We start from the raw sequence: 20,574 nt of genomic DNA on the forward strand, positions 1-20,574 counted from the left end.
GTCAAAATATGTCAAGAATTGTGTTTTTAATGTCAAAACCTGACATTAATTTCCTGCTCAAAGGTTTAAAATGACTAAAAACTCACAAATCTGGAGATTAGTGGTGATGTTAGCTGACTGGCGCGACGACGAACTGATAACTCCTGTCACCAATCTCCATGGTAAACACTGCATTTCCCAAGAGCTGAACGAATTATTAAACCGTAAGTACATCTATCTGCAGATTTAGATTACTTAATGTGTTTGACATATTTGGTTCGTGAATGATGGCTTTATTCTCCACAATCACGTCAAAATTCATTGCTCAGCCTCAGTGAAGTCATTGTTGGCACATTGATTTATTTAAAATAATGTCCGGTGAAGCCAATGCTCATGAAGATCTACAGCTTAAAGAGCAAACAGTAAAATGTCTCAAGTGCATTTTAAATCTAAGACCTCATATCTTGTTTTTAGTGTTTTCTTTGCTAAGTTTATATCATGTTTATACCACATCAGCTATTCCTCTAGACAATGAACATGTCAACTTTATGGCTTCAAAACGCTGCACAAAAGCCTTAAAACTGTGATCCTATTAAGAGGTAAAATCTGGAACTGTTCAGCAGATGAAAGTTTGACTTTGCGAGCCCTCCGAGTATTTATTTCTTTTTATACCTCGACAAGCTTTAGTCTGTATTATTGGTAGTTATGGACCAGAAAATGGAATTCCCAGAAAAGTGACCCGAGGTGCTGTCACACCGCAGGAAATCTTACTCATTTAATCTGTTTAAGACCCTTAACTTATTGTTTTGTCTTTAAAAAGAAAGTTGAAAGTGGTTAGCAGAGGACGGAAACTTATGTGACTTGTTTTTTTGTTTTGTTTTTTATTTTAAGAGAACGTATTTGACTGCTACTGCTAAAGCCGTCAGCGTAGTTTTACAGTGTTTTTTGTTATTATTATTACTACTTCTACTGAAAAATAAAAAGCATTCGCAATTACAAGGTAAGCCTGTTTACGTTTCCTTTTTATTACTATTAATTGCCTTGAAAAAATAAGCACCTCTTTGTTTGCACGTTGTCACCTGCTTTAAAACGTTCAGCCCGCTTCGTGGAGTAGGTCCAGTTTGACATCTCCATGACATCTGTCTAAGACTGTCTAGACCACAGTAATAACACATATAAATTCCTATAGTGAGTGGCATTCCCATTTGAAGCAAGCTGATCTGCTGTGTGCCTGCCAGGTCTGAGCAAACAAGATCACCGACACCATTTCTGCTGTACAATTTACTTGACGGAGTCAGTGGGTTTCATTGTTCTTTCTCCTCGTGCTTTTGTTCCTGCGATCCAACTGAGTCCTGAGCAAATGTATCGCTCCTTGGAAGACTTAATCCTCCCGGAGTTAATTATGTTAATGTGCAAACTGTCTAGTTTTCCTACAAACATGCAGTGAGCTGAGTCACAGCTGTCACAATTAAACGGCTTCGGTCCAGATGTACCGAGAAAGTATGCTCTGCAGATGTCAATTCCATGTTCGTAGATGTGTTATGAATGTGTCAAACGTCTAGTAAATGTGAGCGTTTACCGTGACTTCTAAATTAAAAAGAACTTGAAACAAAGTGAAATCTGGTTTCTCGGCCATGTGGACGAGCCTGGTTATTGGACTCAGATGTATGGAAGCTTTGGAGGGGAGCAGCCTGTTAGCCTGAAGACAGAAACAGGAACGGACAGCTAAACCTGGCCTGGTGACAGAAACAAAATCTGATCACCTGCATGCCAGCACCTCGGGAAGGCTCAGACTCATTATTTAGGTCCTGTTTATTTATATTGATGACAAAACAGAGAGGCAGAACAGTTGGAGAGGTATGGAAACTTATGGCCCAACCATGGATGTTCCTCCTGTTTTCCCGATTTCTGGACGTCTAGGCTTTCTTTGCGTTAAATGTTTGCTTTTTGACTCTGCTCTGACGATCTGTATGGGTCCAGCAAAACAATAAACATCATGCATGTTTTAATTTGGACCTAACAGACACAACAAGACTAAAGCCATTCTGTTGCATAAGGCTACCCTGACATTGATAAAAACATATAAAAGAGCTGATTAAGCAAGGTGATCGTTTATATATCTTCTATGACCATTGCTTTTTTCATCTGAAACATTGCCACTAAGAGCCTCCATTGAAATGCTAGAGAGGCAAAAAGCTAAGGCAGCATTTCAGTAAAAGAATACCATTGCTGGTGTGTGTGTGTGTGTGTGTGTGTGTGTGTGTGTGTGTGTGTGTGTGTGTGTGTGTGTGTGTGTGTGTGTGTGCGTGTGTGTGTGCGTGTGTGTGTGTGTGTGTGTGAATGTTTCTCCTATCTTCACACCCCGGCTTTGCAGGGTGTGAAAGCCAGGATTGGTTCCAGCTGGAGCTCATCAGGTGACAATCAGGGGCAACGTTTAGAGGACCGGCTTCCCAGCGGTGAACGCCAGATGACTCCCCTGATGGATTAATGGTTCCTCGTCACCTCCTACCACTTGATTCCTTCCAGGGTGACTCCCGCTCCTCACACCGGACTCATCGTCGAGATCCACCTGCCTGTCCACCTTCCATCGCTCTCCGTTGTTGTCTACCTTGGGAACAAACCGAGAAACAATCACCAGGCTGACCCGGCTACGTCGGTCTCAGTCTCGCAGATCTCAACTAACTCTAACACAGACCTTCATGTTCACTTCATATTAGCTCAGTTTTGCTTTATTTTGGTAAATTATCAGCATTACACGTGTTCTCCTTTTATATTTCTGTGTCACCTGCGATTCTTTATTCAGTCGCCAAGAATCAATACTGATCAGCTACATTTTGACAATAATTCCCACTGCTACTTCAAGCACCAATTACTTGTCATGTTTGATGAAATTGTGAAATCTGCACTCTACCAGAGTCTTCTGAAGGAGAAGGTTTGACCATCCATTCGTGACCTTAAGCTCAATCACACTTAAGTCAGGCAAAAAGACAATGATCCAAAGAACGCCAGCCAGCAAATGGTAAATGGTGTGCACTTGTGTACGATTGATCAAGTCCAGAGGACTACCAATTATCAGTAATGTTTGATGGCAGTTGTTGCCATCAAGGGGACAATCAGTTGTTAGACTGCAACTGCATTTTGAATTTCCTCCAGTTATCTTTGTTAAATGATCTGAAACAGTGTGTTAAAAATCAAAAACAGAAAAACTGTGTAAGGTGCAAAAACTTGTTCACATGTGTAAAGAACAAGTAAACATTTCCAAATGAACAAAATCCAGCTCTTAAAGTCAAAGTATTTAGTTGATACTCCCTCTGCTCCTCTGAACATGACATTGCCTGACCGGCCCTTTCAGTGCCGGTGGGAGACGAAGGGTTAAGTCCTCAGTTGGAGGAGATAGGAGCTGAAAGGAGCCCATGAATCCTGAAGTCCCTGCAGACCCAGCATGGTAAAATAATTAGGCTTACCTTTGAAGAGAACTAAACAAACACAACAGCACTCAACACCAGCCTCGTCCTCTGCTGACTTTCTTCTTCGTCTGTTCCTCAAAGCGGCCCTTTTTCTCTCTCTCTGTCTCTCTCTGTTTCCTCGCTCTGCTACCTGCCATTCCAAGTCAGTCGAGTCGCCCTCCCTCCCACATCTCTCATCTTTTCATCTTACTCTGTTCGTCGAGATCTTGAAGTCTGGCAGTCTCTCTCTGTCTGCCGATTCCCTTGGGGAAGAAAGATAAAAATGGAGGGGAAAAAAAGAAGTACGCAGTTCTGTACATCCTCTAAAGTATGCTTTAAACTGCAAGAAGAATATTCAAAAAGAAATCCCAAAGTGCTGACTTACTATTAAATTCTCCATTTTTAAGCGGCTTATAAGACTCTGGACAAAAAGGAGATGGTTTGATCTAACTCTTCTAGTGGCAACGAGTTTGAATCGCGCTGTTTTAAAACTTTTTCATGGAGGATTTTTCATAGATTTTACATGATTGTTAAGCAATTTCTCAGAATTACTTTTACATTCCATATGACATGTATATACTGCTAATTGTTTTATTATACTTTGTACAAAAAAAGTTACAGGGAAGTAATCGGGAAAATAAAATCTTATTACAATTGAGTGTGTTAGTGTATACAGAGATGACACACAAGTTAGTTAAATTTTTCTCATTATTCCTCACTTTTTGAGCTGCTCTTACCTTTTAAATGCTACAATTGAAAGTATATATTTCATACAAAGTCTTAGTATTATCGTGCCACATTCGGTTTACATTGTTATACTCCAAGGGGAGGGCTCTTGTCAAAAAACAGGAGAAATTAGAGCCATTCTGCCACATTTAGTCAGATAGGAAGAAACATTCTTTGCTAAATACTGAAGCAAAATGTTGGTCAATAGATGCAGCTATTAAATCCATTTGGATTTCATTTCATAGTTGGTTGTTTTTACCAATGGAGCGGGACTCCATACAGTCCTTGCAGCCCGCAGTCACCTCAAAAAGGAAGCTAAGTCATCAGTCTGACACCCACGGCAACTGTGTGAGTTGTTTGTGAGCATAAAGTTAATCGGGTAAGAAAATTCTGTACATCAGGTTTTATTTTTGTTTGTGTGTTCTCTGTCGGTTCAAAATGTCTGCTCACGCAAGTAAGTATAGTTGGCAAGAAAACTCGGTGTCAGACATAATTCATCAAAATTATTTCTGATAAATACTCAAAAATACAATCAGCAGTTGTGAGAAGGCTTTGATTGCTGTGATGATCTATGGATATTTTCTTAGGGATGATCATTGTTGACATTAATATGGATATAATTAATATCTCTTTTTTCACTGCTTTTGTCAACTTTTGAGTGACCAGATTCTTGATTCAATGGCAGTAAATCCAAATCTTAATCCAGTCAGATGCATGGATAATTTTAGGCATAAGTACCCAAAATTACATATGGTACTTAATTATTTGTAGTGATACTGTTAAACAAGTAAATCTGCAATATATGGGCCTGTTTTAACATTTCTTTTTTCACCCTCATTAAAATTTACTTCAGATTACCTTTTTGTGTTATTATTAATAACATGGCTCATTATGTCAGGTTTTTTTGTGTTGGTTTTACATAAAATGAGCTTGATCAGAGAGAGACGAATAATACCAGAAACATATTCCTGAAGAATAAGCTCATATGCCCGAAGGACAAATTGAATTCAGGAGACAGAATCAAAATGACTTAAAATAGTTGAATCAAATCTTTTGTTGGGCAGTGATGATAACATATAAATTACAAAAGAAGGAGGCAGAGAAAGGTGGACTTAAAGACAAAGAAGGGGGAAAAAAGGAGCAAAGAGGTAATACAGAGGCAGGATTCCCAGAAGACCACTGAATTTCCCTTCTTTCTTTTCGGCCTTTTTTCACAGTCCTCTCACTCCCAGCTCCACACAGCTGTTTTAGGGCCAGGGGCTTCTTTCTCCAGAGCCCAGATGAAAGAGCCGCCTTAAGCAGCCCTACAGGTAGGTCTGGTAAAGCCATCGCTCTGGCTGTCCACTGCCTAACGCATGAAATAAAAAAAGGGCAGAAAGACAGAAAGAGTGAGGGAAGGGGGGAGGGATCACACTAGAATGAGCAGAAAAATGAAGATAAACTTGAAAACGCAGAGTTTAAACAAAATGACAGCAAAAGGGCAACATGGCAACAATTTGTGAGAGCAGAGACAGGTGAGGAACTGTGAAGAGGTCACCTGATGTTGGGCACCAACATTGACTTTGTTAGATCATTTTCAGTGTTACTTTCTATGTGTTTACTAGAGTAAATCACGCTGAAGTGGTAAGGGTTTAAATTCAGCAGAAAACATCGAAGATGTCCAAAAGCTCAGACTGAGCTAATGACAAGCTTTCTGTTGCAGCTTTGTTTTACTGCATACAACGGCTCTCGCTCTCTCACATACTTCTTTCCATCCAGATGTTGATGGAGAAGCCACTGCAGGGCTTTTTGGTTTTCCAGCTAAATTACTTATATTTTTAAGTTCCATAAGTCTGAGTGTCTGATACTGTTATTGCAGGAGCACATAAAACAGCAGCACAAACTGAAAAACAGTGTCAGTGTGCTCAACAACTGGTAAAGAACTTCACCAGGACTTTTTTAATGTCACTGGGAACACCGCGCTCAAAGTCGTTATGCAAAACTGCGTCCCTTAATCACTTCTACACACCGAGGTCATTCCCAGACAGTCATTTCATCCAGTTAGAGACGTATTCAAGATCTCCGCTCAAACACGAATAGGTACTTCAGATGCAGCTTGAATGCTTGATTTTCCAGCTTTTCTCGCTGCTACAATTTTCTCAGGCTCCGGCAGAGCGACACCACCCACACACAGTCTTCGCTAACCACCAGTGTGTGCGACTGGAGCGCTCCAGGTGATGTCTAACCTCTCCACCTTCCCACATTTATATAGCCTCCCTTCTATGGCATATCACAAAAACAGCTACTTTCTCCTCCCAAAAATGTTACTTTGACGGCAAAATTTTAATGCAAAACTCGGTTTCGAGCAAATGAAATCTAATTTCACTGAAGGACTATTTCTTTTTCTCATGGATACTTTACGGCACCCAATAGGTATACTCAATATTCGTACATGGGAACTGACCAAAAACCCATTTCAGTCATAAAAATCCGTCAGAATTCTACCTGAACTTTTCTGGTGTTGATGATTCTAACAGAGCTTCACTAATGCGGGACGCATGGTGGCTCTTCCTCGCAACAAGAAGTCTCTGTGTTCCAGTCTTGACCAGACGTGGGTTCTCTCTGAGTACTCCGAGTTTCTCCCCCATCTAAAGAATCTGTCAGGCTGATGAGAGACATAGTTCAAAGTCTGAGTCACGATGATTCATCTTATCTGTTTATGTGTTAGCCTTGTGGCTAGTGACCCATTCAGGGCATACCTATTTATACCAACAATAACAGTGATCAATCAGCAAAAAGGTCATGGTACTAATTAATGCAAGATGTATTTCGAGACCATACCTGGGTGTCTTAGGAGTGTGATCCTGCTGCAATTGGAAAACACCACCCAGATCTGCCAATCCAGGGTAACTACCCCCTTAAGGAACTCCAGGTGAATCTGATCCACCAAGAAGCTTTTTAATCCCCTCAAGACAGTTTGGGGACATGGAGTATGAACGGTCCGTAATCAAGATCTCTACTGCAGATAAGATCAAGTCAAGGCGAAAGTTGCCTTGACTACCAGTGTACCCATTCATCAAGACCAGTGGTGATGTTAGCATCAGACTGGAAAATTGCAAATGGCGCTTTACGTTCTGTCATTCACCCCTTCGCTCACACATTGACACGCTCATGGTGTGACGGTGCGGCGCGAGGTCGGAGGAGTTAGCGGTGGTGGTTAGCCAAACAGCAGGACACACCATTGTTGTATTCCACACTTTTCGGTTTATTTCTCCACAAGCTAACGTCATAATCTCATACATGAGAAGCATAACGAGAGGCAACCGCCCGCACCTTGCCATCACCGATCATCTCAACAACAAGAGAGAGAGAGAGAGTTCTTACTCTGTCCAACAGCACCACAATGCAGAAAGGGAACTTGTGGTGACACACACTAAGCAATAGACTTGTTACAATGGTGGCAAGCTTTTGGACAGTAGCCACAGGCGCCTTGTGGCAGTCTGACAGAGGTGAGTCTGCCGTGCACCGACGCCACCAGGCCTTCTGACCACCACCAGGAGACAAGACGGGTGAAGTGTCTCGCCGATGGAGACGACAACAACAGAGGAGGACAGAGCGTGGATCAAACTGGCAACTCACCGGTTGCAGAACAAACACAATAGAATTGTTCCTATTCATTTTTTTAATAAACAAAACATCCATCCATGGTCTGTTCCTGCTTTTCCTTATAGGGTGGTGGACGGTGCCTTAAGGAAGTGTACATTCTGGATAAGTCACACAGTCTATTCCCCATACATGAGGGCAATATTAGAGTACAAAGATACCCTTTCAGTCATGTTGGTGTACTGTGGAGAAAGCCAGATTACCCAGAGAAAACACACACATGCCTGGGAAGAAGACGCAAACTCCTTGTCCAACACGCCAGGCAGGGATTCCAGACCTACTCCAAGACGGCAGTGCTTACTTCTGCATCACTGTGAATGCCATGACTACAACATTATTTTAAAAGATTGAAACTTACTCTTTATAAATGTATAATGTCTATAAAAGTTTAGAGGGTTCAAATTGGCATGCTGTGGCAATAAATTACTTTTGGGCAAGGAAGATGAGCATATAAATTGAGATTAACAAACTGTTCTCCTACAATGAAATATTAAATGTTGGTCATAAAATATTGACAACTACTATGAGCTATGAAAATGTATTGAACTAAAAATTGAGTCCTTTTGTCTGTTAGATTTGACAGTGAGGCAAAGTTTTCAAATTGGGTGAGCATTATATCAAAGACCTGGGATGTTTGAGGCTCATCGGTGCAGCCGTCTTCCACTTCCTCCTGCGCTAGAGACAAACGGGGACTTTCTGTGACGCTCTGGATGTGAGCCAGCACACTCCCGGGCCAGCTCAAGGTAAATTGCTGTCGAGGTGATGTGGTTTGAGGCCCATTATGTGGTTCAGGTTGTTGCAACAAAGCAGCAGCGCATAATTACAACAGGTGGTTGGAGAGATTTTCTTCTCAAAAGCCACTGAGGTTTGGGCAAAGAGAAGGACTAGCAGAGGACACTGAGTGAATTACACCATCACTCTTTTTCCTCCCAGTCTAACACCCATACTTACCATTTGCTTATTTTCTCTTACTTTTATTCACCATTTCCATTGACTAATAGCTGTGGTCTCCTCTGGGACTTTTGTGTTCAGTGATAGTCAATGTAAGACTTTATGAACAAATTAGGATTCAAATGAGATAAACTGGGAGGCCATTTGAAAAGAAAAGAAAAAATCTGGGGCAAAGCTTGGTCCTGTTTCAAGTCTTCTCTTGAGGCGGCCAAAAAGCTTCTCGCTGGAGGATCCAGGCAGCCGACTGTTAGGTATGTAACAAAGCAAAGAAGGAGGGGGGAAAAAATGATAGCTTTTGATCAGGTTTCAGCAGCAACCTTTCATGTTCAGTCTGGAGAATTTTAACTAAACTTTCCTGACAGGCCGCTCTTGCGCTCTGCAGAGACTGAAGCTTTTCTAAATTATGAGTGGCTGTTGTTGATGACTGCTGAACAGAGGATTTGCAGGCCGTGCAGAGCAGGACCAAATGTTTCCAGGCTGGTTTTAAAACCGAAGGTGTTAATGTGGGTCAGAGCCTGTTAGCGTCAAGTCAGTGCTGATTAACAGGATCTCAGTGAGGTGCAGTAGGATAAAGTGAAGAAAAGTTTATGAAAGGTCATTTAAATGCTCTGCAAACAAATCCGCTTCACTGCACTTTTAATCCCTCTGTAAAATAAGAAGGGCACCGATACGGAAAGTTAAAAAAACTTCATCGGTTTCTGCTTTTGTCACCTGATTATGGTACATCTCAAAATGAAAGCTTACAATCATCCACATGTTAACAAAAAGTACGAAACGGAGCCTGTGTTATCCAGCATATTAGATCTTTTCTAATTTGTTATTTGTGCTGCATATTTATATCTATTCCAATAAAGTTGCTTCTTTGTTCCCAGGATGATTGAATATTTGATCTAGAGCTGTTCCTGCCTTCTTTTCAGCTAAACGACTTATTCGAAACGTTTTGGCCAGTCTTCAATTTTCTAATTCTCTGACGATACTGAATTGAATCAATTCTGATTTCAATTTGTGTGCAATTATCAACTTTTAAAATATATTTACAACTGTTGTATTTCTGAAGACGTTAACAAATGTAATTGTACACACAAAACCGTGAAATAAATCCGTGATTGACTCAAAAGAAGGACAGACGCAGAGAGACGTCTCTCTCTCTTCGCTGCAAGTCTACTAAAGCAAAAGCAAAATCACCACGTTATTAGATATAGGAGTGTGTACAAATAAAAACCAACTAAAAATTCCAGTATATTTTATTTACTCTTTCAAAAGAAACTGATTTTCACTCCTCGAAACCCAGAACTGCACCATGTAATCACTTATTTGAACATATCTTGTCAGAACATTGGAGAAAAATGCTTCAGGGTTTTGAAGATGTAAAAAAATATCACATTATTCACTTTATCATCCAGGAACGTTAAGAAGCATGCCACTCGTTGTGGCGTAATGTTTACGCTGGAGAGAGCAGTTGGTGTCGCACAGCTCTGCAGTCTTGAGAATCCTAAATGCCAACATTTCCATGTTCCGTGAAAGACGGACCGAACAGACTGCCTAAACGATGACATAATACAGTTTTGTTTCTTGAAGCTTCTATAAATTTGATTTCTAAACACCTCGCTGACATTGAAAATCCCTAACTTTAAATCTTGCCATAGAAATAAGCTCCACACGGAAGAGGGCAGCTGTTTTTAAGACCTGTCATAGCTTAGTTTTGGTCAAGAAAGATTGGGCGTTTGGTTTGCCAGTGAGAGCATGTTAGGGGCAAAGATGGCCGATTGAGAGTCAGCCTTATTCCAACTATGACGCAGATTCACCGTCAGAACTCTACATCACATCATCGTGACCGTCTGAATTTTAAAATCTGTTCAGGATTTTCTTTATGCTTGACCTAAATGTGTGGGTTCCTGGCAGTGAATTAAAAGTCTGGGAATTATAAGTGCTTTTAAAAATGTTCTGAGAAATGACAGAGATTTAAGTCAGCAAAAGGCACCGGGAGTTTTCATTCGTTAGAAAATGGTCACACCTGCTAACTGTTAGGCAGAATTTGTGCAGCCTACACCGACATATTAAATAGTCTGACTTAATATGCACCTAAGAAAACAATAAATGTCAGATTATCTCAAGTCTCAGTTGGTCTAACCCTAAAACAGAAAATTCTGCCTGAATCGTTTAATATGAAGCTGCAAAAGCAGTTTCTGACCAGATGATCCATCTAGAGTTTCCAGGTTTCTTTCGTCTAATTTATTTGCATAATTTGTTTTTAGTCAGATAAGCGTGCGCTTTTGAAGTTTAATGGCAGTCACGTGGAATTTATTTCAAGATACTTTAATTGTTGCTTCAAACAGGATTAAAACAAAGTGCTGAACTGTTCCATATGGCGAATTCACTTGTTGCAGTGTCCCGCTGGAACTAATAAGCCAGTCCATTTTCACCCTTTAAGTCTCCAGCATGGGCCAATATGACTGATTTACAGCTAAGATGTTGAACAAACTCTCATAATTATATATGTAATGTAATTTACTCTTATACTGCCTCTCCGTGCAGCAGTTTCCCATCATGTTCACACATGGAGGGTGAGAGCCTGCGTTTATAAAGCTTTACAAATCGGAGTCATAGGGACAATAATCGTATTTGAGGCTTGGCGCCTGTAGATCTCTGCTGTAATATTTTTGCCCTGATTAAGAAAAAATGCATATTGTGACACTTATGGTGCTGGAAATGTTTGGTGTTGTCACATCTTGGATATTTGACAAAAATAATGCCTTTTTTGTGTGTTCAGCGAATAATTTCTTGGATTTTGAATTGTGCACCAGTAACTGTATTCAACTTTTCACTGAAATCAGAGTGAAAGTGTTTTTCCAATATTCATTTTCTGTACTTGTTATGTAACTTGTCTGTTTAAGGAAACAATTGAAAGGTTGGACCTCAAGGAAGTGTTGCATGCACTACTCCTATTTACTCTTTAAGACCCAGTACAAAAGTGGAGACAGAAAATGACCAGATTGTTGATAGGAGACGATCAACAATCTGCAATAAGCTAAAAGTGTTATTTCAAAGTGAAAGACAGAATGAGTGTATTGATCTGAAATGTGGCACACATCGTTTTTATTTTGACTTATTTTATTATTGTAATTTAGATTTTTTTAATTATTATTTCATGACACTTTTATGCAGATGACATTCAGGTGTACTGAACATACAGATGTACCTCTAACACAGGCAACACACTGGCCATTTGACTTCTGCCATTTAGTCAAACTTAAGACATTTTCATCTTTTTAACAGTCGATTTCTCAAAATTACGAGCCTGGTTGAAACCAGCTCCATGTGCAAAGCAGTAAGGGTTGGAGAAACGACTGCTTCCTGGAGGTGTGGACTCTGTTAAAGTTTTACATTTTACTCAGTGGCTAATGTTTGGCCGTGACATTTGTGATGCGCCAATTCAACACTATAAAGCTTACCATAAATTGCCTGCACTGTAAGCAACCATCCTGTGTGAAGGAAGAAGAGCCGAACATTGCTAAAACCACAGGCGGACTACAATTGTAAAACAGCATCCATCATTCACAACTTCTGTTCGCTGATTGGCCCGGTTGAGATTCTCCTGGAGAAATCCATTTCAATGGGAGAAAGTCCAGACAGAGCACAGAAGAAATAGCGAATCAGGCTGAAAATAGGAAGGCTACAAAATTACTCGAAAAAATCTTTCCAAACAAATGAGTTTGCTGCAAAAACATTCATTCTTTTTATTCCCCTTTGTCTAGAGACTATTGCATTGCACTTTCCCATACATCAACAAAAAAACAACCTTGATCGCCTTCAGTTTATCCAGAACTGCCGAGCGAGACTCTTTAACTGGAAGAAGCAGAAGAGTGTACGACTCTCCTGTTTTAATGTCTTTACATTGGCTTACCGGTTCATTTTACAATCAATGTTAGAATCTTGACCGTAACTTTCAAGACTTTGCATGCGAGGTCAAGCACCTTCCTATTTAATGTCAAAGACAAAATGCTTCATAGTCCGAAGCATAAAAACCCAAAGTCTCTCCAGACTCCAGAATGATTTTCCTTTGTTTTTACGCTTTCTTGAATACACTCTTTATTCAAATTGAAATTTAGTTGAATGTCACTTCATATTTCTATTTGATCATCTTCATCACTGAACTGTTTTTTTGTTCTTCTAAATGACACTTCAATATTTATTCTCCTTTTCATGAAAGAACTTTGTGATTTACATCTTTGTATGGTGCCATGTGCATAAAATGTCCTAATTGCTCACCGACAGGCACTTATTTGCAGCGGCCGTTGTTGTGCAAACATGCAGCGGCCATCGTCCGCTTAAAGGAAACCCTGCACCTCTGTTGTCACGAAGAATAATTGCAGTTTAACTGCATGATGTATCGTATGAAACCATGCTGTGAAAGTAGCACTTGAGGCCCCGGACGAGGTTTTCAGGCTCAAACCCGAGGCCTGAAGCAGTCGTTGAGGGGTGTTTGTGAGCGAGAGAGCATGTGTATTCATGTGAAAAAAAAAAGGCTTCAGATGTTATGTGAAAACCATGGTGCTTCATGTGTTCACATGGAATACATATTACTTAAGTATGTAGGATGAAAAAAAGTATGTTGGGGTCTGTCCTGAGGGAGCTCCCCCCTCAAACAACCTCTAACCTGCAGTAAGGGAATAACTTAATGTAACTGTAGATTTTCTTAAGTACATGCCAGGGAATTTTTTCCATGTGCTGATAGAAAACAAAGTGTTCTGCGATTCTGGACTTGAATGAGATTAATGTGATTGGGAATAATGGCTGGTTATATATATATTTTTGTCTTTCTGTCTGGCCCGCCTTTAAATGCAGAAACAGCAGAAAGCGTCTGTCATGGGCAAGACCACTGATAGGAACGAATGTCACTGAAAATGTTGCATATTTCAAAAATGTATTTCAAATTGCGGAAACAGTAGATTCCTTACACACAGAGTGATGCAAGTCAGGTGTTCACGTTTTGTCGCTTTAGATGAAACACGGTTTTTCAGGTGAAAAACATTACGATGAAAAACCCCCCTGAAAAGTCATGCTACGGTCATGTCTGAAATATTTCATGGTTGAAATTAAGAACCCAAAGGTCACCCATAGGCACAAAAAGAAGAGGAGTAATCCGGCGACCCTCGGGAAAAGAACGGCGTTGCAGCAGAAGGGATGAGGCAAAGGGACGAGTGAGCAGACGAGTATTTATTCTGAGGAGGTGAATAACGGGACCAGCTCAGGTGAGTTGAATTAAAACAAAAGTCTTGCAGCATGAGAAGCACGAACCAAGCAATTAAGTGCTGATGGCTCAAAACAGCCATTACCAAGACACACAGGCGACTTAACATGGACAGAGGAACGACACCAATATCTAAAAAGAGCATTACTAGACACAAGGATCTACCAAAATGCAAAATAAATCCAAAGAGACAAGGAACTCAACACAAAAGTAACATAGCAGAACCAAACTCCTTCCGTGTCAAGATACGGCCTACGCAATGACAAGAAAGACTGTTGACTTGTCCAGCAGGCAGCCATCAGCACCCTCCACAAGGCAGATAAGCCATAAAAGGTTATTGCTAAAGACGTGGCAGCTCACGCATATTGATAGAAAGTTGAGAGGAAGGAAAAAGTGTTGCAGAAAAAGACATGAGCTGTAAATGGCCTCATTACAGGTTAGCCACTAATAAACCCAAGATAAACTCAGAAGTGTCTCAAAAAGAAAAAGAACTCAACTTATGCCCAGCAGTCACATTTCATTTCGAAATCGAGGCTTGCGAGCGTAAAGGAAAAACAGTGGAGAGGCACAAAATGCGGGTCATTCGAGGTCCAGTGGGTAGCTGCAGCCATGTCATCGGCTGGTTTTGGCTCATGGTGCTTCATCAGGTAGGCAGAGCAGTCGGCTACCAGGACACTTTATGGAGACGCCAAATTTATTTTCCTGCAGGCCCATCCTCACGCTGCCAAAAGTACTAACACCTGCTTTGATGGCAGAGCTGCCACTGTGCTTGAATGGCCAAGAAGAAAGGAGATTTTGGATTAAAATACTTATTTTATTGGACTAATGTAATACTCTAATTCCCTTTGTTTTTGTGGATTTTTGCTTAGTTTTTGTTTTGCTTTTTATTAACAATAACTTGAACCACACAAATCTGCTTGAAACAAGTCCAGATTTGAGTTTCACTTTTTTGTTCCTACAATTGACTCACTGAAATGAATCCACTTTTTTGGGGGGGGGGGTTTGGGGGGATTACGTTCCAATCTTACCGAGATGCACCTGTACAGATGAACGAGTCCCTCCGTACGAATTGCTGAAGGATTTCGCACGCAGATCGTTGCAGGCTTGAGCGTCCTGACAAGGATTCGGTTTCATCTTGGCTCCAGTCTGAATGCTCCGCCCGCTCTCGCCGAGGATATTGACTTTCCCGCAAGTTAAAGTATTTAAATGTAGAGCGAGACAGATGCTGTATGTGGACGGGAGACGACCGCAAAGAAGAAGAAAAAAAAAGAAAAGAAAAGAGAGAGAAGAAGAAAGAAAAGGAACACCCGTGTGGGTGGAAGACTTTTGGGGACGCGGGGACTTTACAATCCGCACGCAGAGATTGACAGCCCAGGCAACTTTATTTGCCACTTTTTAAAGGAGATGCGCGCATCATCTCTCCTCACAAATGACCGCACTCTTCAGGGCGCAAAAAGAGCATCTCCTCCAGGACGCGCAGACATCCGTTCGTGAAACCAGCGGTCGTCACTCCGCGAGAGCGATAAGGAGGGATTCAACCGAATGAGCCAAAGGGGACTTGATGGGGGAGCTGGGGTGACGGCGACGCTCTTCGCGAGACCTCACTTTTTGGATTAGTGCCGTTTGAACCCCCCTCCACCCCCCCAACCCCTCCGACCCCCAGACCGGACTGCGGAGAGGACCTGCGTCGGAACGCCTGACAGTTCCGGATCTCTTAATTGTCATGGGTTTGGCTTTCGGCGCGCAACGAGGAGGTTAATTCAAACTGAGCCGAAGGCACCCGACTGCAGGAATGGTGACTCCGAGGGCGTCCAAAGCCGAATCAGCGAAGTATTCATGAAGCGATATTTGAACTATTACAGGATGAGGCTGAGAACATCGAGGTTAGGTTATCTGTAAGTGTTGGAGCCCCTGGCACATTCTAACATGCTTTGGTTTGACTTTTTTTTTTGTTTGTTTGGGGTGCGAAAACTGTTATTTTATATATATATTTTTTAATTTTTATTTTAATTGCTGTTTGTGCCGCAGGTTTCTCCAGTTCGCGGCGCTTTGCTTTTACGCACAGGTAACTCTCACTTCCAGTTCAATAATAATAATAATAACAACAACAATAATAATAATAATTTATTTAAAAAAACAATTATGCTGCATAAAGTTGTTATTAATTCGAGCAAAACTTTAAAAAGATACCTGGCCGATGACTTAACGGCAAGTAGCAAACTGCCTTCAACAGGCTGCAGTAACAATGAAAACATTTTATTATGAGCGCTATGGCTGTTGGCAACTATTCAAACATCTTGAAAAATGTTAAGCTGCAGCCTAAAAGGTAATTGTTAAAACACATGTGGCTGCAGGACGGTTGAAATGATGAGGGCGAAAAAAGAAAAGAGTACAAGGAGAGAGAGAGAGAGAGAGAGAGAGAGAGAGGGGGGGGGGGGGAAGAAGTCATGAAAAGGTGAAAGATCATCGGTGGTTAAAAAAAAAGAAAAAAGAACAGCCTATCAGAGTGAACGCGTCTCCAAAGCAGGCCGCCCATAAATCAATGTTAGTAATGCAGCTATTGCGATAAAACACATACATAATAATGATGATGATGATGATGATGATGTGACACATGTTTCATATTCTCCCGGTAGGACACTGTGCAGTCGCCTCCTAATTTCAAGCAGCACGTCACCGAACAGAGCCGGCTGTCGGACCGCATGAGCCGCAGACTGACCCGAACCTACCAGCTGTACAGCCGAACCAGTGGGAAGCACGTCCAGGTCCTGGCCAACAAGCGGGTCAACGCCAACGGGGACGACGGCGCGGTGCACGGTAGGACAAACACCGTCTAATAACACTGACCGGTCAGAACACGTGTGATTCATCCTCGTTTAATAACACGCTGATATGTTTTTTTTTTTCTTTTAATTTTTTTGGGGGGGCATTAAAATGAAGGTGAATATTCTCTCCAGTGATGTTTTTTTTAATGCAGCTTTGTAAAGAAGAATTATTAATATGCATCAAAGTAAACACAATGCGAGACATTTTTTAAACAATAAAAATCTTTAAACAGTTTTTTTTTTACATTCTTTTGTTAAACAGCAAACCTGATAGCGCCCAAATTAAGAGTAGCAATAAATGAATGAGTGAAATTCCTTTGTTTATGCACAAAGTGTGTCGATCCTTAAATGAAGATTTGTTCTTGAAGTCAACTGAGTTTTTCTTCTTTTTTTTTTTTTTTTTGGTACGTAGAGCAGGTCTGATAAGCGAAATAAGCTCTAGCTTTTTGCCCCCAGGCCAACAGGGGGCACCCAAGAGCTTTTGAATTTCCACATTACTCATTATGAATGTCAAACAATTATGAGTGTAGCCATACAAGCAATTAATGTGCTTCAAATAAAATTGTCCTAAACTATTTCAGAGTTGTGGATTAAATAGAATCTAAAATGATACATTTTATTTTAGAAATTATTTAAAACAATAAACATTTTTTGTGTTTGGTGTTTGTTTTTTCTCACTTGGTGGCTTAAACAGCAGAAGAAACAAACTCATTAGTTTCACCCTGCATACATCTTATTTAATAATCTCATTTACTCATTCATTCATTAATTTCTGTATTTACAAAGATGCGTCTGACAGAGATTTCTTTGCAAGACCAAGAAATCAGCGATGCAGCTTCAACACAAAGATCAAACAACCATTTTTCATGTAATGTGTGTTATGGCTCACACATAATCCTGGGGTACAATCTCTAGTGCATAAGCAAAAAATAAAAAAAATTGTTAGGGGTGAACAAATTCTCTAATCAAGTAGCAGCGGCCGACGCCCTGTCGGAGTAAATATATGCAAACACACCGGCTGCTGAAAAACACAAAAGCTTTCTCACCCAGTTTAGTTCAAAATCCAGGAATCCCTATTGATTGAAATGTTTCCTTTATTCCTGCTAGAAGCATATTTTCAGAGTTGCATATTTAAGACAATTTTCTTTGCAACTTTAGAACAACATTTTATTGATACTGTCATAGGGCACACTTAAGATGGTTAGCAAATAATTACAGAACAAATTGTTAATTATTATGAATTCAGCTCATAAACCATTAAGAAACCGCCAGACAGGAGACAAAGGGCAGTAGTTAACTGGACTCTCCTATGTACGGTACAAAACTGTTTTTTTGTTGTTGTTTTTTTTATTTTATTTTTTTATTTTTATTGCAAAGCCTAAAACATGTTGTCTTAACTTCTATTGCTTTTATAAATGCCATAAGGCTACCTTTCCTAGTCCAGTGTGTTAATATTACAGTCATAAACATTTATGTAATTATTACTTTGCTTCACCATTTCACACATTTTTAAACAAGGTGACACTGCTAATGTGACTTGAATTATTTGTAAAGCTTGTGTCTGATCTGAGATCAGGTTTCCTGCAACATGTACTTGTTAAACAAGTCTTAATCTGCAAATCCATCAATCAGATCAATTCAACTTGACCCCTCCTTTTTGACTTTTTTTTTGTTTGTTTTTGAGTTTGTTTGTTTTCCAAGTGTCGACTGCCAGCTCACCAACTTCAGAGAAAAGGGGGAAAAAAATTATAAATGGTACAAAAGATCATGCAAGGTTAAGCATGATTTTAACAGCAGGTCGATCCCTCATTAAATTCCACACAGGGTCAAACAGAAACCCTGTCCTGGCCCTGCTTCCACCCATCTCCCCACCTCCATCCTCCCACCTGCTCTCTTCTACCCACTTCGACTTTATGGGTAATTTTCGTTGCCTTGCAAGTCAATGCATGACTCGATTTACAAGCACTGGTTACAGTTTGCATCTTTCTCTTCGCTTCTTTCCTTCGCGTGCTTTTTAAGCCTTCTTCAGGCTCACAGAGAGAGGTCAGCCCTGCTCGTTTCGGCTGCGCCCTCTGGGTGGGAGTCGCTCCCATAAACCAGCCCAAACCCAGACCGCTGCACCGCGCTTGTGGTTGTGTCCCTCTGACCACAGTGTTTCTCACTGCCCTTTATCCCCCGTCTGAGCTGGCCCACAGAGCCTGACGGGCCCTTGGCATCAGCCAGGCCATGTGAAATCACTGTCATTTGATGCTATTTTGGAAGCCCCTGATGCTGCTTGTTAAAGACGGGCTGCTGGATCATGGGAGATAAAGAGGGGATTCATGTCGTTTTAACAACTTGGGCTGAGCAGCATCGTTTAACAATCTGCTTCATTTGTGTCACGCTCATCTTGTCATCTTGTTTTTGTCTGTGCAGCTAAGCTGGAAGTGGAGACAGATTCCTTTGGGAGTCGCGTTCGGATCAAAGGGGTGAAGACAGGATACTACATATGCATGAACAAGAGAGGGAAGCTGATTGGCAAGGTGCCTTGGTCTTAATGAAGCAACACGTTGAATGCTTTTCTTTTACTGTGGCTCTTACACGTCGTTTGGACACATATAAAACCAGCCGGTGAAAACGTGTGGAAGTAGAAGATGGTGTTTCAGATCTCCCTAAAAAAGCTCAACTTCTCCGCTTTTTTTTTTTCTTCCCCAGCGAAAAGGGCGCGGCAAGGACTGCATCTTCACCGAGATCGTCCTGGAGAACAACTACACAGCCCTGCAGAACGCCAAGTACGAGGGCTGGTACATGGCCTTCACCCGCAAGGGCCGCCCGAGGAAGGCCTCGAAGACCAAGCAGCACCAGAGGGAAGCCCACTTCATGAAGCGTCTTCCGAGGGGCCATTTGCTGAGCGACAGGAGGCCGTTCGATGTCCTCCCTCTGCCCATCCCCGTGCAGCCTCTCAGCAGGCGGACTAAACACTCCCATCACCAGCGCTCTGGGGGACGCTGAGGACCCAAACCACTGAAGAGGAACAGCACAGAAGAACCACTTCAAGAGAAAGCATAGTGTGAACTCAAGTGCCCACACACTTCTTCTTTTTTTTTTTAATTTGCCTCTTTTCTGGACTTCTTACGTACTTCTTGGTTACTGGGTTTTATGTAAACTATCTAATCTGCTAGTTATTTACAGACTGTAGCAAGATTTCCCCCTATCTTTGGCTATTAAAATCAGGGCATTTTACGTTCTGGAGAGCTCAAAAAAAAAAAAAAAAGACAAAGAAATCTCATGACGAGTTAGACGTTAGCCAGCTCAGCGTTGAAAAGAATGTTAAAAAGTGAAGCTAGACGTGGCAGCTATCTGTGGTTACAGCATCTCTAAGTCGACGTGCTCTCTCGGAGAATTATGTAACCTGTTTCGTTTTTCTACATATATGGATATATTTTTACTGTAAAAATGTAAATTACATCAAATGATGGATATATTTATTGTAGAGTGTATATTAAAACCACTAAAGAGTTTCGTAATCTGCTTGTGTGTTCTCTTGTGGCTGTTTTCCAAACTAGAAGCTGGCATACCAACCAGCCCCCTTCACGCCCCCAAAATAGAAAAAAAGTTGTTGTTTTTTGGTGGGTTTTTTTTCTTCTTCTTCGTCTTCTTCAAGCTGAAAACCTAGATAACTGAGGGGCAATATCTGTGACAGGCTACTGAATTCAATGTGCTCAGCAAGTGAGACTTGGGCCTGAATGGTCTGAGCTATGCATTAAAAGCGATG

General features: G+C 41.1%; 1 protein-coding gene across 1 annotated transcript; it reads left to right on the forward strand.

Moving 5' to 3' along the window:
• Positions 1-15,214: 15,214 nt before the first annotated feature.
• fgf8b (fibroblast growth factor 8b) lies at positions 15,215-20,326 on the forward strand. The gene is made up of 5 exons (XM_055040964.1): positions 15,215-15,890; positions 16,024-16,060; positions 16,632-16,812; positions 19,236-19,342; positions 19,515-20,326. Exons 1-5 carry the CDS (start codon positions 15,832-15,834, stop codon positions 19,809-19,811), a joined length of 681 nt encoding a protein of 226 aa, XP_054896939.1. The 5' UTR covers positions 15,215-15,831; the 3' UTR covers positions 19,812-20,326.
• The last annotated feature ends 248 nt before the right edge of the window (positions 20,327-20,574 follow it).

The sequence above is a fragment of the Poeciliopsis prolifica genome, unplaced genomic scaffold, assembly GCF_027474105.1.
Source record: "Poeciliopsis prolifica strain line A6 unplaced genomic scaffold, Auburn_PproV2 SCAFFOLD016, whole genome shotgun sequence".
NCBI classification, from domain to species: domain Eukaryota; kingdom Metazoa; phylum Chordata; class Actinopteri; order Cyprinodontiformes; family Poeciliidae; genus Poeciliopsis; species Poeciliopsis prolifica.